Source organism: Lemur catta, chromosome X, assembly GCF_020740605.2.
Source record: "Lemur catta isolate mLemCat1 chromosome X, mLemCat1.pri, whole genome shotgun sequence".
NCBI classification, from domain to species: domain Eukaryota; kingdom Metazoa; phylum Chordata; class Mammalia; order Primates; family Lemuridae; genus Lemur; species Lemur catta.
Genome location: NC_059155.1, coordinates 52253409 through 52272044, shown reverse-complemented (window position 1 = coordinate 52272044; position 18636 = coordinate 52253409). Strand labels below are relative to the sequence as shown.

Below are 18636 nucleotides of genomic sequence, written 5' to 3'. Positions count from 1 at the left end.
TTAAGTGGATATCTGTGCTGCTCCAAGGGCCTGTTTGCCTCCTAACCCTGCTCTTCTCCACATCATAGCGGCTCTCCCAAGTCAACTACCTTCTGGCTGGGTTCAACCAATGGGAGGTACTGGTGGGAGGTCAGGAAAAATGGAAATGCACAGGTAGCCTCAGCCTTCTCTGCCTCGAGGGTGGCTCTGCTGTGTTTCCTCTGTGGTTTCTGCTGTCAACAGGAACACAATGTTGATACTTCCAATTCTGTGTGATTTTAGCTCCTAGCTCAGGTCACATCACCTACTCCCGATGTCCCTCCATTCTTCCCCTCCCCCTGCTCTGTCCTGTATTGCAAGGGGGCAGTCCCTGTAAGTGGTTTCCCAGGCTCTCATGTTAGTTGACTTCCAGTTTCCCTAATGAGAGAGACCCAACAGGCAGATTGGAGGGCAGGAATGAGGGAAAGAAGAGGATATTTCTTCCTTTCCTCTGGTTTGGGCAGCATGTCTCATCTGTGGTTCTTGCTCTTATGGACAGGCCTATAATTCCACTTTCCATCAGGTAAACCCTATTGCTGAACTCTGGAAATACCCCCTCCCTTACTCCTCCAGCCTATGGGTGATGTTGGCTTCCTGCTGTCACTGATCTCTAGGTTACCGGCTTGTCTTGCTAGGATTCTCAGCCTATCACCTATGTAACCAATTTCTTTTCTGCATTAAATTCCTTACCATAAATATTTGGTAGTTCATTTTCCTGGGTAGATCCTGACTATAAATTGGACTAGTAGAGAGGCAGCCTATGATTCAAGGTGAGTGAATGAGGTGCTTCTTGGTCACAGTCACTCAAAGTAATAGGGCACAGGGGGTCAGGCCCTGAAAAGGTACCTTGTAGTAGCCAGAGAAGTGAAGGGAGGAACAGGGCTGGGCAAGCTGATGCTACACTTCCACCCACTTGGATTCTTCAGGACCTTGTTCCAGGTAGCACAGCTCCAAACTCTCTAGAGGATCTTGGTGGGGAAGTACAGCCATTTGGTTAGTGTTTTCTTTTGCTCTTTCAGTGGCCAATACTCCTATGCCTGTCAGATGTCATACCATTTGCCATCCTTGCCTCATAGCCAGTCAGACCCCTTTCCCTAAAAGCCCCCCTCACACACACACCAGACACAGCAGCCACTAGGACTTATTTTGTTGAGGATTTTATTGTGGAGGATAATACAGGAGAGCAGCTCTAGGTGAGTGGGTGGAGCTGTAGTGCCCTCCAACTACTGGGATCACCAGGTGGTTTCTGGGCAGACTGCAGGATTACAGTTGGTGTTTGAGGTAGCTAATCAACACAGGAGGAATATCCAGCTGGGCAATGGCTTGTGGCTGGCCAGCCTGGCGCAGGGCTCTGCGGATGACTAAACGGGCCTGTGATAGGAGTGACCGTGGAGTTTCTACAGCAAGGAGAAACAGGTAATGAGGAGCAATTCTCATCGTAATTCTTCCACCCAAGCCTATATACAACCTGCCCTGGCTACTATAGCTCTAATCCCTTCTCCCTTATAAGAAATGTCCCTCACTCTGCCCCCAGTGCATGGTACCAATGGGCACACACTGAGGCCTAGGGAAAGCATGCTCAACATCACAAAATGGTCATTGGCAGAGCCAGGACCAGAATTTGATCTAGTATTACCCGCCACCTCATCTTGGTGACCCTTTCCCTAACATGGAATCTGTAACTTCTCCACTGGGGCCCCAGGAGAGGGAATAAGATGGAGTTTTCTCCAGTTTATTTCAGAGGATTGGCTTGGACACTAGTTTGGGGCCCTGGGTCATTCAAGCCAGAAGGCCTATGGGGCTGGCCTGCTCACCACTCACCTCGAGCTTTTAGCAGCAATGCAATGCCTTTATCATCTTGTGAGGTCAGGTCCAGGGAGAGAGATGGAAGGTAGATGTTAGCACCAAAATCAATCAGCAGCTGGATGTACTCTGGCTCACAATTATGGTGGAGGCAGATTTCAAGGAGGCTACGGGGCCGTGGGACACGTGCCAATAGGCCCTGTTCGGTGCAGTTGTAGTCAGGGTCTGCTCCATGGAGTAAAAGCAGGCGGAAACAGTCGAAATGCCTATAGACTGCGGCTAAATAGAGGGGGCCAGAACATGAAGCTATGTTCGATGCCCAGAATGGTAGTTTAGCCTTGACGTTGGCTTCTGCACCGTGTCCTAGGAGCTCCTGCAGGATAGAAACAGCACCATCACGGGCGGCTGTAAGCACAGGAGAACAGTTGTTGTAGATGCTACCACCAGGACAGGCACCAGCTTCCAAAAGCACACGCACACAGTCCAGATGGCCATGACTGACAGCAGTGAAAAGTGGTGTCTGTGCCTTGACGTCCAAGCTGTCGACGTCAGCACCATGTGCCAGGAGGACTTGCAAACAGCTCAAGTGACCATAAGAAGCAGCCAAGCGCAAAGGTGTCCCAGGAACGCCCCAGCCACTCCTGCTGTTGATAAAACGTTTATAACGCTTCTGGCGCAAAAGCTGGTCCAAGGTATAGGAGTCATTGTCATACACTGCTTGATTGAGAGCCTGCTTCTCCCCTGTGTCAGTGTTCTCATCCTCCTTGTCAGGCTGCAGGAAGGAGAAGATCTTGTTGATGTCCATGAGGTTCATCTTGGCTAATGGGAACAGGACTATTCTCATTATGAGCAGGAGGATACGCCAGATCTGTGGGTGACAGAAAAGGAGGAGAGACTAAGGGTTCCCATCAAAAACCTGGATGCCAGCCTCTCCACCAACCCCTTGCTTCCCTGCCCCTCACCATCAGGGTACTTACCCATGGACATCCCACTTCTCACTCCCATGCCCACTGTCTTATTTCAGGCCCTGGAGATGCCGCCACAACAGGTGAGGCCATTACACAGCTTGGTGTCTGCATATACTGTTCTATCTGCCCCTCAAACTCCTACTTCTGGGAAGCCTTCCCCAATCTCCTCCTTCTCCTGCTTAGGGATTCCAAAGAATCACAACTAGACTCCAGCTATGAACTTTCACATCACATTTCCACTTATCTGTGCTCCATTAGTGTATAGACTCAGGGTGAGGACCCTGTATTCATCTTTTATTCCTCCACTCCTAGTAGGGCCTACATCATGGCTAGGGATTTGGTGGAGGCATCTTCCTCAGCTCAGAATGTGTGGATTAATGAGGTGGCTCTGGCCTGGCAGTTGCTAGGCCAAACAGTGCTCTGTGGTGTCAAGCTTCCATGCCTAAGCATTCTGACATCAGTCTTTTGGGGAAGGCCCTCAACTTCACCTCTTGGCCTTTTAGATGAAGTTCAACCTCTTCACAGCCCCTCATATCTGATCAAATTTCCCTCACCTGAGCCTTTTGTAACCTCCCCTCAGACACAGGCCCCACACTTCAGGAATAGAGGCTCTCAGGAAATGAGTATTAAATGACATTTACTAATGAAAGGAAGAGGTGGCATTACAAAGAACACACTCCAAGTAAAATGAAGACAAATAGATGGCAGGGAATAGTTGAAGCTTCCATGGCAAATTCTCTTTGGTGACAACTGGTTTCTCCTCCAGGACCACTTCAATCCAGGAGTCCTTTTGATTGCCAACACCTCCTCAGAAACCCACTGCTTCTCCATCCCTCTGGCTTAAGCCTCTTCCCATCCTCTCTACCCAACCCAGCCTGGAATTTTGCCTCAACCTTCAACTCTTCTCTCCTCATAATCCTCAGGCCCTACGAAACCACCATGGGCCAATGACTGACTCAACCTAACCGCTAACCTTACCAGTTCTGTTCCTAGTGCTCCGAAGTCAAGGCCACTCACCTTAGTTAGTAACATCATCAGGATGAGCTGGTAGGTTTTTCAGAGCTTGAGTCCCCTTACTCCCCCATACCCTGCAGCTGAGGTCTCAGGGCCTCATACCCTCTTTTATTTACTGTCCACCTCCACCCCTCTTTGTTAGCCTGGGACCTCAGGTACTTACCTCACAGAAAGAAAATTATGAGGTGGGTGGGTGGGGTCACCCTCAACTTTAGGCCCCACCCCGCCCACCAGCATCAATTTCATATGTAGTCCATATATTTATGCATTCTTGGGGTAAAATGGGAAGGACAGGATTTTGGAAATTAGGCAGACCTAGGTTTGCAACTTGGCACCCCCAGTTTCTAGCTGAGTAACCTTGGACAAGTCTCTTCCCTTCTTTGGGACTCAGTTTCCTCATCTATAAGACAGAAAGTATGCCTCATGAGGCTGTTAGGAGGAAGAGAGCTAGCATATATTGGATATTCAAAGGTGAGCTTCCTTTCTCTGTATCTTCATTCTCCTCAAACTGGATCCTCCCCCTCAACCATCTTAGAAAACAAAACAAAAACTCTTTTATGGTCCTTTGTTCCACTCTAGGTACCTTTCTCCCCATCTCTCCCTTTTCACCAAACTTATGGAAACAATTGTCTACTGTCTGTTTCACCAGCTTCCATTTCCCTTCTCTACTCTGTTCAGTATGGCTCCACCCACTCTCAGTCATAGACCAAGAAAGTTCTTCAAAAGGTCGTCCTTGTGGCTAAATCCAATGGATGTTTCTCAGATCTTTACTTACCTGACTTTTCTTGGACATCTGTCCCTACTGACCACCCCTTCTTCCAAACTCCCCCTTCTTCGTCCTGGCCAGCACACTCTCCTGATTTTTCTCCCCTGAAATATTTATGTTCCCCTTGTTCTTTCCTCCATCTTCTTCTCTCCAGTCCCAGAGCTCTAGCTCTCACCATTATGCTGATGGTTTCAAGCTTATCTCTTTAAGCCCTCAGCTCTCTCTTCAGCTTCAAGCATGTATCCACTGAGTTTTTTCAGGCACTTCAAAGACAGCAATGTCACACCACCACCACCCCACAACATCACCACCACTATGTCCATATGTCATGTCCTCACCATCTACCTGGTCAACCAAACCAGAAACCTGACTCCCATTCTCATCCAATCCCATCAAGTCCTGTGGATTTTGCCTCCTAGAGAACTCTCCAGGCCATTCATCCCCTCAGGGGCCAACTTTATTGCCAGTGCTTTATCTAGACCCTCACTGTCTTTTGCCTCAACAGTTTTAGTAGTCTCCTAAGTAGTTTCCCTTTTTAATATTTTCTCCAAATTGTGGCTAAAGTGATAATTTAAAAATACAAATCTGATCTGTACCAATCCTCTGTCTTAAATGCCTTAATGGCTCCCCTTTCTTTCAGGCTACAGCCCAGATGCCTTAGTCTAGCTCACAGATCCTTCATGAGACAATCTTGCTCAATCTCTCCAGCCTCACTTCCTACTACTCCTCTACTTACACCCCATAATAAAGGAAGAGAAACTATGGCTCTCTGTACACACCATGCTGCTTTCTGCCACATGCCCTTCCTTATGAGTTAATTCCTCCAGAGTCTGTGCTCTTATAGCACTATAGCAGTCATCACACTGTACTGTAACTCCTATATGGGTTTGTTTTGCTCCCACTGCAGATGGAGAGGCCATATGGGGTAGTGGTAAAACCTGGATCTGGAGTTCTTCAATCCCAGCTCTACCACTTAGTAGTTGTGTGACCCAGAGAGGGTCACTTAATTTCTCTGTGCCCATTTTGTCATTTGTAAAGAGAGGACAATAATAGTACCTGCCTCGGAGGGGGGGGTTTTGTTAGGATTAAATAAGTTAGTACAAAGTAAGTACATAGAATAGTACCTGAACACAGTTCTCTGTAACTATTTTTACTATGGTGATGATTATTACTTAGGTCTTCAATTTCTATGGCTATTGCTCCCTACTTAATGTACTAGAACCTCAGAGCTGGAATGGACTTTGTAGATCATTTAGTTTAATTTCTTCAATTTAGAGATGGGAAAACAAAGGTTCAGAGGGAGCAGTGACTTTCCTAAGGTCATATGGCTATTATTGTCAGTTGTCTTATTGACAAGAACCCAGAACACACCTACAATCTTGTGCTTTTTAAAGCTATTTCATGTAGTGGGATAGGTAATATTATCCCCATTTTGTGGATGGGGAAACTGAGGCCAGAAAGCATAAGGGATTTTCCAGGTCCCTTACATCAAGGCAAAGCAGAGTCCAAAATAGCATCCAGGTTTCCCTACTCCCCATCCTGTTCTTTCTGTTGCAACATGAAATACAAATACATAGCCCTCCCCCTTGCCTCAGGCAGAGTCACTTTGCAGTTCCAGGATCCTCAGCTTTTGAGTGTCATTCTGAATTCCAGGGATTCCAGTAATGGAAGGTTACTTTACAAATCATTTCTTCAGATGGCCAGTAGGGATTCCCTTCTTACTATTTTATGTGGGGGACTGGGGTCTGAGGATTAAGAGGGAAGGGAGTGGCTTAGGGAAATGCTGAAGCTCTCACCAAGGTCATACCAAGAGTTCACAGCAGGGCTCATCTAATGAGCCTCCAGAGGGAGATCAAGCCATTGCTTCCAGCTGGCTTTGGCACTTGAGTGCATTGTTGCCTCCATTAGATAAAGATAAGAAAATCCAGCTAGTCTATTGTCTAACCTCACCTTGATGTAGCTTATTAATCAAAGAGTTATTGTGTTCCCACTATGGACAAAGAGTGGATTCCTGATCCCAAAAGTGCAGGAGTTTTAAACCTTTTTTTTTAATGACATTGGCCTCTGTGACAAACTGGTGAAGTCTGTGAACTGATTTCAGAATGGTTTTTAGTACATAAAATAAAATATATAGAATTAAAGGAAACCAATTATATTGAAATACTACTAACAAAATATTTTTTAAATGGCATAATATAGTAATAGATGTTCTTTATTAACACATTAAATAACAAGATCTAGTAATAATTTCTAAGTGGCAATGAGCATAAATGACATTTCAAGATCTCTGCAACAACTGTAATATGATATGAAATGTCTGTGATTTCTTCTGGTGATCAAGTTACAGGAACTGGTAATACTACCGCCATTTGCTGCCTGCATTTATTCTTGAAGGGAATAGTAAATTTCAGTTCAAAGTTAGGGGGAAAAACAGGTAATGGCCCATACAAGTTTCTGGACCTTTTGAGTTCTATCTAAGGACTTCTGAGATCCGTGAATCCAGGTTAAGAACTCCTACAGGAAAGCGGCTGGTTCCCTAGAACCAGTGTGCCCTAGAACACTCTTTCAGGCATTAATAGACTATTTTTAAGCGTCACCTTTCTCCTCCCACCCTGAGGATCACTGCCCTTTGTGCACCTAAGCTCACTCCACTGCACCCACATACACAGACGCCAACAGCACACAGGGACGCAAAGACAAACCTCCACCCTCCCTGTAGTGTGTGATGGCAATTGCCCTCAAGAAGTAGCTCCGTTTAGACCAAGGTCCTAGGCAGACACACCCTCTTGGGACAGACAAGGCAGGAAGCTGGCATGCTATCCCTCCTCCCTTCTGCCTTCTTCTGGTGGGTTTCCCTACTGATCTCCCATGTGCCCCCCAGGTCCCAGATCCAGAGGGAACGGCCTACAAAGGGTGGTAATCAGAGGTTCGCGGGCCTGCAGGGCTCACTCGTTCTGGAGAGCGTCGGGTCTTAGGCTCCAGGTACTCACGGGGCTTCAGTCTCAGGCCACACTGCCCAGGGTCGCTGCCCCTGCCCCTCTGAGAGGTGCTCGGGCCCTGGCGGCCCCTCCTTGGGGAGCCCCTACTGCCCCAGCTTGGAGCATGCGGGCCCTCAGTTCCCACTGTTAACAACACTGCTGAAAGGCCAGGCGTCAGCCCCTAGGCTGACTTGGTCCAGGGGCTAATTTTAGGCTACACTCCATCCCCCGCTCCCTGGGCTGGGCCGTGTTATCTTACCAGTGCCATTCTGGGAGCAATCCTAGCTAGAGGAGGGGGGCCGCCCTCGGGGAAGTCCTGACTGACAGGTGCCTGGTGAGGCTCCTGCTCCCAGCATGTCCTCATGTCCTCGTATACTCCTCTCCACCGCTCAAATGGGCACCAAAGTGAGGCCCCTGAACAGTGAGTGTTCCCGCCCCTCCACCAAGGAGCTGAAGAAGGCCAAGCCTGAACCTAGTACGCCTTCCTCTGAGCTGGGGTCTCTTTTTTTCTCTTCTGACCTTAGACTCTCTGGAATTCCTTTTTCCTTTCTTGAGGGCCCAGCAACACGTCACCCTCCCCGTCCCCCAATGCCCAGAGTGGGAAGGAGAAGCTTCCATACTTCTCAGTCAGCTTTTCTAATGCTTAAGGTAGCCCTGGTCATTTATAAAGTCCACTAACCCACCAGTGTCAGCCTGAAGGAAAAAATGCTCAAACCCTTCCACTCTCCTCACCCCTAAGGCATCAGTGTGTTCAGCACTGGGAACTTTGTCAAAAGCCCAGCATTTAAGAGTATAATTTTATCTCCCTGGTTATCTTTAAATGAGAGAAGTGGTAGGGAGATACCATTAGACATAGTCACATTATCTATTTTAGGTGTCACACACAAAAAAACTAGGAGCCAGCATCCTGCCTCTCTCTGGGAGGAAAAGCCAGCCCAGCATTAGGTATACAAACCACACTACAAACAATCTGATCAAGTCTGAGAAACTCTTTGTGGAGAAACTATTAAGCAGCCTCTATGTGTAAGGTTCTAGATACAAGAAAAACACAGAGAAAAGTAAGATGTGGCGTCCCTTAAAGTTTCAAACCTTATTAAGGAAAACAGACATGGCAACAATTATATTTCACATGATGCAAAAAAGCCAGAACTAAAAGCTGCCGTGGATGCCTGTGGTTATTCATGTCAATCTCCCAAATTAGTCCAGGAGGCTACTGTGGGGTTCTGTGTCCCTACATCCCACCAAAAACAACTGTAACTTAAATTTTTCCTGCAAATGGACTCCAGTCTATACAGAACACTGAACTCAAGACATCAGAGCCCTTCTCTTCCCCTTTTCAATCACCAGGGAAGCGAATTCAGTCAGGAAAAACGAAGAGCCAGTGAGAGGACCAGAGATGTAGTGGTATAAAGTACTAGCATCACTGTGTCACATGATTACTTTCATGTTAGAATCTGCACATTGAAAGGGAATTCGCACATTTCTGAGAACTATTCAATGACTTCAGCTTGAACGCTTCCAATAATAGGGCATTCTCTACATTCAGAGGCAGCACATGTCATTCATTGTTGGACAGCTCAGTCCTCTCTGCTAAGCCAATATCTGCATCTATAAAGTAGTGCCCCTGAGATCTGATCTTCTGCTCACCCATAGGACCCCAGAGAACATGGTCACTTTCTCTGCCCAAAAGCAGCCCTCTAGGGGTCTGAACCCAGGTATTCTGTCCCCATATCCCCTTGTCTCAGGGAAAACAGCCCCAGCTTCTTCAACTATTTCTTTCAAGCTGATATCCCCAGTCTTGTCTACCACACTTATATAGTTGTCATACAGCCTGCTTGCACATTGATGGTGCCAGGGAGCCCAGAGGAGCCAGATGACAACTTTGGAAAGTGTCAGAGTGTCCCAGTGTGATCAGTAACTCTGAAGATCAGAAACATCAAAAAACATATCAGTTCCAACTTAGTTTGCACTAGTGGCCTGTAGCTTTTCACTGTCTGAGGCTTCATGCAAGCCAGATTAGCAGTAAATAAATAAGTTATTTTGATACTAAAGATGACAGAGTAGGGTATTATTCTCGAAAAAAAGATTTGCAGGATTTTTAATATAAATTTTTATTGAGATAATTATAGATTCACATGCAGTTATAAAATTAATACAGAGATCCCATGTACACTTCACCCAGTTTCTTCCAATAGTAACATCTTGCAAGATTATAGTACAATATCTCAAGTATATATTGACTTGATACAATCCACCTATCTTATTCATTTTCCCCAGGTTTACTTGTACTAATTTGTGTGCATCTATACAATTTTATCACATGTAGGTTGTATATACCACCTAAGACAATATACAGAATAGTTCTATCCCAATTAAGATACCTCATGTTGCCTTTTTATAGCCACATCCACTTCCTTCCCACTCCTTCCACCTTGGTCCCCAACCGCTGGAAACTTCTAATTTAGTCTTTATTTCTGTCATTTCAAAGTTATACAAATGATATTATATAGTATATAACCACTTGGAATTAGTTTTTTAACTCAGCATGCCCTCAAAATTCATCCAATTTGTTGTGTGCATCAAGTTTGTTTCTTTTTATTGCAGAGTGAGATTCATGGTATGTATGTAGCACAATTTGTTTAACTATTGACCCATTGATATCTGGGTCATATATGGTATTTCCCTGTTATGAATAAAGCTGCTATGAACATCTGTGTACACGTCTTTTTCACTTTTTATTGTGTAGAGTGACCCCTTCCAATTTACTCGTCCATTTCAAGATTGTATTAGCGATTCTACAGCCTGTGCCTCTTTATATAAATTTTAGAATAAGTTTCTCTATGCCTACAAAAAACTTGCTGAAATATTTGGGGCAAACTGACTTTTTTACTATATAGAGTCTTCTAATCCATGCACATGGTATGTTTTTACATTTCTTTAAGTCTTCTTTGATTTCTTTCATTAGTATTTTGTAATTTTAGCACATTGATTGTGTGTTTTGTTGTGTATACCTAAGTATTTCAGTTTCTTTGGTGCAATTGTAAATGTTACTGAGTTTTGATTTTGGTTTCCATGTGTTTCTTCTTAGTACATAGAGATACAACTGGTTTTTATACTGATCTTGTATTCTGTCTGAACTCATTAATTCCAGGAGGATTTGTTGTTGGTGTTTGTTTACTTTTGTTTTTGTTTTTTGGGAAATTCCTTGGGATTTTCTACATAGCCAATCATGCCATCTGCAAATAGGGGCAATTTTATTTCTTCTTTTCCAATTTGTATGTCTTATTTCTTTTCTTTGCCTTATTGCAATAGCTAGAACATCCAGAACTATGGTGACTAAGAGTGGTAAAAGTGGACATATTTGCCTCTTCCCAGTCTTAGGGGGAGAGTATTCAGTCTTTCACAAATATGTATGATATTAATTGTAGGTTTTGTATAGATGTCCTTTATCAGGTTCACGAAGTTCTCGTCTATTCACAGTTTGCTGAGAGTTTCTATTAGGAATGGATGTTGAATTTTGTTAAATGCTTTTTTCTGCATCCATATTCTTTATTGATACAGTAGATTATGTTCACTGATTTTCAAATGTTGAACCAGTCTTGCATTCTTAGGATGAACCCCACTTGGTAATGGTGTATAATTCTTTTTATGCATTGTGAGATTTGGTCTGCTAATATTTTCGTGAGGAATTTTGCATCTAACTTGAGAAATATTGGTTTGTAATTTTCTTTTTTTTTTCGTTCTGTCTTGGAGTTTGGTATCAGGGTAATACTGGCCTCACAAAATGAGCTGGAAAGTGTGTTCTCCTCTTCTATTTCTGTAAGAGATTATGTAAAATTGGTGTTAATTCTCCTTTAAACATTTGGTAGAATTATCTGGTGAAGCTGTATGAGCCTGGAGATTTCTTTTTTGGAAATCTTTAAATAAATTGCATTTCTTTAATGGGCATAGAACTATTCTATTCATATAATCTATTTCATTTTTGTTAAAGTGTTGGTAGTTTGTAGTTTTTGAAGAAGTAGTCAATTTCTTCTGAGTTTATGACTGTAAGGATGTTCATAGTATTCTCATTTGTAATTATTGTAATATGGTGATATACATACAAAATAAAATTTATCATTTTGACCATTTTTAAGTGTACGATTCAGTGATACTAACTACATTCAGTGTTGTGCAGACATTGCCATTAGCCATTTCCAGAAGGTTTTAATCATCCCAAACAGAAAGAAATGTTATACTCATTAAACAATAATGCCCCATTTCCCCCTCCCTCTGCCATCTAATCTACTTTCTGTCTCTACGGATGTGCCTATTCTAGATACTCCATGTAAGTGGGATCATACAATATCTATCCATTTATGTTTGGTTTATTTCACTTAGCATAATGTTTTAAGGGTTCACCCATGCTGTAGCATGTATTAGAACTTCATTCCTTTTTAAGGCTGAATAGTTCCCGTGTATGTATATACCATATTTTGTTTATTGATTAATCTATTGATGGACATTCAGGTTGTTTTCTTTCTTTTTTTTTTGGCTGTTATGAATAATGCTACTGTGAACATTCATGTACAAGTTTTGGTGTGAACATGTTTTAATTTCTCTGGTATATATACCTAGGAGTAGGATTTCAGGATCATATGGTAGCTCTATAATTTTTTGAGGAACTGCCACACTATTTTTTTCATTGCAGGTGCACCATTTTACATTCCCATCAGCAATGTATGAAAGTTCAAATTTCTCCACATCCTAGCCAACACTTGTTATTTTTCTTGTTTTCGATTATGGTCACCTTAATATGTATGAAGTGGTATCTCATAATGGTTTTGATTTGCATTTCTGTAATTACTAATGATGTTGAGCATCTTTTCATGTGCTTATTGGTCATTTATATATCTTCTTTAGGGATATGTCTATTCAAATACTTTGCCCATTTTTTTAAATTTAAGAAGATACTCATGTTTATTAGCTGAATTACATTTGAAAAAGCAAAGACAGGTGCACAAAGAGCTGTTTGACAAAGTCCCAGATATCAAAAATTGTATTTCCCTGGCTGCCCAACTCAGAGGGCACTTATGCCCACTCCTAGGTGGCTGTGCTCTAGAATGCAACCATTAAGTACATGATATTGCATTGCTCTTGTGTTGTACATGGAGTACAGGCCTACATGCCTCTAACATCAAAGAAGTGGACCATTAAATACTAAGAGCATTGGGTCCAAATGCCAAAACTGAATGCCAAATACCAAACTACCAATTATGTAATAGAATGGGCAGAAAAATAACCAGCCTTGAATACTGTGTAAAATACAGGCTCTTGTAAAATATAGGCTCTTGTGAGCTGCCTCCAACTTATTTCTTGCCTTTGCCAAATCAAAGACATAAAACACAAAACTTTTTTTTAAAAATGTGGTAAAAAACAACATAAAATTTACCATTTTAACCATCTTTAAGTGTACAGACCATAGTGTTAAGCATATTCCCATTGTTTTGCCATAGATTTCCAGAACTATTTCCCTCTTGCAAACTGAAATTCTATATCTATTAAACAACTCCCCCATTCTCCTTCCCCCCACGCCCTAGTAAGCACCATTCTACTTTCTATTCCTATGAATTTGACTACTTTAGATACTTCATATAAGTGAAATCATGTGGTATTTGTCTTTTTGTGATTGACTTATTGCACTTAGCATATGTGCTCAAGGTTAATCCAAGTTGTAGTATGTGACAGAATTTCTTTCCTTTGTGCTGAATAATATTCCATTGTATCTATGTACCACATTTTATTTATTCATTCATCCATCAGTGGAAACTTCAGTTGCTTTCACCTTTTGGCTTTTGTGAATAATGGTGCTATGAACATTGGTGTGCAAGTATCCGTTTGATTCCCTGCCTTCAATTCTTTTGGGTATATACCCAGAAGTAGGATTGCTGGAGCCTATGGTTGCTCTCTTTTTAATTTTTTGAGGAACTGCCATACTGTTTTCCATAGCAGTTGTACAATTTTACAATCCCATCAATAGTGCACAAGGGTTCAAATTTCTCCACAACCTTGCCAACATATGTTATATTCTGTGCTTTTTTTATTTTACAGTAGCCATCCTAATGGGTGTGAGGTGATATCTCATTGTGGTTTTGATTTGTATTTCCTTAATGATTAATGATGTTTAGCATCTTATCATGTGCTTTTTGGCCATTTGTGTATTACCTTTGGAGAAATGTCTACTCAAGTCCTTTGAGCATTTTTAAATGGTTTATTTAGTTTTTTTCATTGTTGAGTTGCAGGACTTCTTCATTATTCTGGATATTAACCCCTTATAAGATATATGATTTGTAAATATTTTCTCTCTTTGCATAGGTTGCCTTTTTACTCTGTTGATAGTGATTTTTGATGTACAAAAAGTTTTAAATTTGATGTAGTTTCATTTGTCTATTTTTGCTTCTGTTACCTGTGCATTTCATGTCATATCCAAGAAATCCCATATCACGAAGCTATTTCCCTATGTTTTCATCAAGGAGTTTTATGGTTTGGGGTCTTACATTTAGGTCTTTAATCCATTTTGAGTTAATTTTTGTGTACGATGTAAGATAAGGGTTATTTTTTACATGTGGATATCCAGTTTTCCCAGCACCATTTGTTGAAAACATTATCCTTTTCCCTATTGAGGGGTCGTGGCATCTTTGTTGAAGATCATTTAATCATATATGTGAGGATTTATTTCTGGGCTCTCTATTCTATTCCATTGGTCTATATGTCTGTTTTTGTGTCATCACCACACTGTTTTGATTATTGTAGCTCTGGTTAGGACTTCCAGTACTCTTTTGAATAGAAGTCATGAGAGTAGACATCCTTGTCTTGTTCCTGACCTTACATGAAAAGCTTTCAATCCTTAACCACTGTATATCATGTTAGCTGTGCACTTTGCCCATTTTAAAATTGGGTTGTTTATCTTTTTGGTGTTTAGGAGTTCATATATTTGGGATAGAAAACCTTTATTAAAGTTGGCAAATGTTTTCCACCATATTGTGGTTTGTCTTTTCACATTCTTTACTTTCCTCTCTCTACTGCCATCCTGAGTTTCTGTGCTGAAGAGGGCTTTCATCACTTCCTTGTTGAATTCCAGTGTTATTCCTTAGATACCCTACTTAAAGTGTAGTTATTTATTTGCTATTTTGGTTCTTCTTTGTGAAAGAGATGAGAATTGGGCACCTCTAGTAAGCCATATTGATAATGTCTCTTTTTCACTTTCTTAATAATAAGCTTTAATACATAACAATATTTAATTTCAATGAAGTTCAATTTATTCAGATCTATTTTTTTTTTGTGGCTTGTGCTTCCTGTATCAGATCTACAAATGCATCGCTAAATCCAAGGACATGAAAATTTATACTTATGTTTTCTTCTTCTTTTTTTTTTTTTTTGAGACAGAGTCTCACTGTGTTGCCCAGGCTAGAGTGAGTGCCATGGCATCAGCCTAGCTCACAGCAACCTCAAACTCCTGGGCTTAAGCGATCCTACTGCCTCAGCCTCCCCAGTAGCTGGGACTACAGGCATGCGCCACCATGCCCGGCTAATTTTTTCTATATATATTTTTTAGTTGGCCAGATAATTTCTTTCTATTATTTTAGTAGAGATGGGGTCTTGCTCTTGCTCAGGCTGGTCTCGAACTCCTGACTTCGAGCGATCCACTGCCTTGGCCTCCCAGAGTGCTAGGATTACAGGCGTGAGCCACTGCGCCCGGCCTATGTTTTCTTCTAAAAGCTTTATGGTTTTAGCTCTCATATTTAGGTTGTTGATACATTTTTGAGTTAATTTTTGTATATGGTGTGAAGTAAGGATCCAAATTCATTCTTTTGCATGTGGAAGTCTAGTTTTTCCAGCATCATTCGTTGAAATGACTGTTTTTTCACCCATTGAATGGACTTGTCAACTTTGTTGAGAAACAAATTGGCCATAAATGTGGTTTTTGTCTGGACTCTCAATTCTATTCCACTAAATGTCTATATGTCCATTCTTATGGGAAAATCACACTGATTTGATTACTGTAGCTTTGCAGTAAGTTTTGAAGTCCAGAAGTGTGAGTCCTCCAAGTTTATTTATTTTTGTTACAAAATTGTTGTGACTATTTTAGGTTCCTTTAGATTCCATATGAATATGAAGATAGGCTTTACTATTTTTGCAAAAAAAAGGCATTGGTATTTTGATATGGATTGCATAGAATCTGTAGGATTACTTTGGGTAGTGATGACATTTTAACAATATTAAGTCTTGGTACCCATGAGTACAGGATATCTTTCCATTTATTTGTGTCTTCTTTAATTTCTTTCAGCAATATTTTATAGTTTTCAGTATGCAAATCATTCATCTCCTTGGTTAAATTTATTCCTAGGTATTTTATTCTTTTACATGCTGTCATAATTGGAATTACATTCTTAAATTCTTTTTCTGATTGCTCATTGTTAATGTATAGAAACACAACTAATTTTCATATGCTGACTTTGTATCTTGCATTTTGCTGAATTCATTTATTAGTTTTAACAGGTGTTTGTGTGTGGTGTCTTTCGGTGTCCTGCATATAAGACCATGTAATCTGTGAGCAGAGATAATTTTACTTCTTCCTTTCCAATTTGGATGCCCTTTCTTTCTTTTCTTTATCTAATTTATCTGGCTAGAACTTCCAGTACAATGTTGAATAGCAGTGGTGAAAGTAGGATTTTTTTGTGTTGTTCTTGGTCATAAGGAGAAAGTTCTCAGTCTTTATCATTGAGTACAATGCTATTTGGGGGTTTTTCATACATATCTTTTATCATGTTGAGAAAGTTCTCTTCTATTCCTAGTTTTTATTATGAAATGGTATCAGATTCAGTCAAATGACTTTCTGTGTCAATTGAAATAATCATGTGTTTTATCTTCATTCTATTAATGTGATATGTTACATTGATTAATTTTCTAATGTTGAACCATGCTTACACTCCTAGGATAAATCCCATTTTATCATGGTGTATAATTATTTTTAATATGCTGTTGGGTATAATTTTCTAGCATTTTGTTGAAAATGTTTGCATCTATGTTCATGAGGGATATTGGTCTGAAATTTTCTTTGCTTGTATGTCTTTATCTAGCTTTGTATCAGGGCAATGCTGGCTTCATAGCATGAATTCAAAGTGAATGTTCCCTCCCATTCTATTTTTTGGAAGAGTTTCAAAAGGATTGGTGTTAATTCTTCTTTAAATGTTTAGTAGAAATCACCAGTGAAGTTGTCTGGTCCTGGAGTTTTTTTGTTGGGAGATTTTTGATTTCTGATTCAGTCTTTACATATGGATCTAATCAGATAGTGTCTCTCTCCTTCAATCAGTAATTTGTGTATTTCTAGAAATTTGTCCATTTCATTCTAGGTTATCTAATTTGTTTGCATACAATTGTTTATAATATTCACTTGTAATCCTTTTTATTTCTGTAAGGTTGGTAGTAATGTCACCACTTTCATTTCTGCTTTTATTTATTTATTTTAGAGACAGGGACTTGCTCTGTTACATAGGGTAGAGTGTGGTGGTACAACCATAGATCACTGAGCCTACAACTCCTGGGCTTCAAGTGATCCTCCTGCCTTAGCCTCCTGAGTAGCTGAGACTACAGGCACATGCCACTATGCCTGGCTTATTTATTTTTTAATTTTTTATTGAGATGGGGTCTTGCTATGTTGCCCAAGTTGGTCTCGAACTCCTGGCCTCAAGTGATACTTCTGCTTCAGCCTCCCATAGTGCTAGGATTACAGGGATGAGCCACTGCACCTGGCCTCTGTTTTAAATTATTTGTGACTTCTCTGTTTTTTCTTTGTCAGTCTATTTAAAGTTTGTCAATTTTGTTGAAATTTTCAAAGAACCAACTTTTGGTTTAATTGATTCTATTGTTTTTCTAGTCTCTCTTTTATTTATTTCTGATTTAATCTTTTTTTATTATTTTTTATTATTTTTATTTCAGCTTATTATGGGGGTACAAATGCTGAGGTTATATATATTGCCCATGTCCCACCCTTCCCCCCGAGTCAGAACTTCAAGCATGTCCATTCCCCAGACAGTGCACATTGCACTCATCATGTAGTTATACCCCATCCCCTCCCCCTACCCCACCTCCCCTCAAGTCAGAACATTCAAGCATGACCATTCACCAGACGGTGCGCAATGCACTCATCATGTAGGTATACACACATCCCTTCTCCCCACCCCTCACCTCAGTCCAATACCCAATTGGTGTTATTCCCAAATGTTCACTTAGGTGATGATCAGGGAAACCAATTTGCTGGTGAATACACGTGGTGCTTGTTTTTCCATTCTTGGGATACTTCACTTAATAGAATGGGTTCCAACTCTCTCCAGGAGAACAAAAGGGATTCTATATCACCATCAGATTTCTGATTTAATCTTTATTGATTTCTTCCTTCTGCTATTTTTGGGTTTAATTTTGTTGGTTTTTCCCTAATTCCCAAAAGAGTAAATTTAGGTTATTTATTTGAGATCTTTCTTCTTTTTTACTGTAGGCATTAATAGCTATAAATGTCCCTCTGAACAATGCCTTTGCTGCTCCCATAAGGTTTGTGATATGTTTTTGTTTTGTTTTTGTTTCATATCTAAGGTATTTTCCAATGTCCTTATGATTTCGTCTTTGACCCACTGATTCTTTAAGAGTATATTGTTTAATTTCCATGTATTTGTGAATTTTCCAGTTTTCCTCCTATTATTTACTTCTACCTTTATTCTATTGTGGTTAGAGAATAAAGCTTGTATTATTTCAATTTTTTTAAATTTATTAAGACTTGTTTTGTGACCTAAAATATGTTCTATCCTGGAAAATGTTCCAATAAATACTTGAAAAGAATGTGTATACTGTGGGTCTAGATGTTTTATAATGTTCAAGTCTTTTTTTCTTATTGATCTCTTATGTAAAAGTTCTATCCATTATTAAAAATGACCCCAGGTGCCCTGTCTGTGTTTCAGAAGCAGATGTTTCTGTGTTTCAGAGGCACAGCAAGAGGGAGAAGAGGGAAGAACATTCTAGTGGGCATGCCCTGGAGACACAGGCAGCAGGTGGAAAG

The 18636-nt window shown here is 40.9% G+C and overlaps 1 protein-coding gene and 1 long non-coding RNA gene across 2 annotated transcripts in view; one reads left to right on the top strand and one right to left on the bottom strand.

Moving 5' to 3' along the window:
- Positions 1–18636, top strand: part of LOC123628316 — a 98617-nt gene that overhangs the window by 10266 nt on the left and 69715 nt on the right. The gene's annotated exons all lie outside the window — the stretch shown is intronic.
- On the bottom strand, positions 1160–7725 carry ASB12 (ankyrin repeat and SOCS box containing 12). Its single transcript, XM_045537951.1, has 3 exons — positions 7560–7725; positions 1840–2689; positions 1160–1415 (listed from the first exon to the last, which is right to left on the bottom strand). The coding sequence occupies exons 2-3, from the start codon at positions 2663–2665 to the stop codon at positions 1282–1284; spliced, it is 960 nt and encodes a 319-aa protein (XP_045393907.1). The 5' UTR covers positions 2666–2689; positions 7560–7725; the 3' UTR covers positions 1160–1281.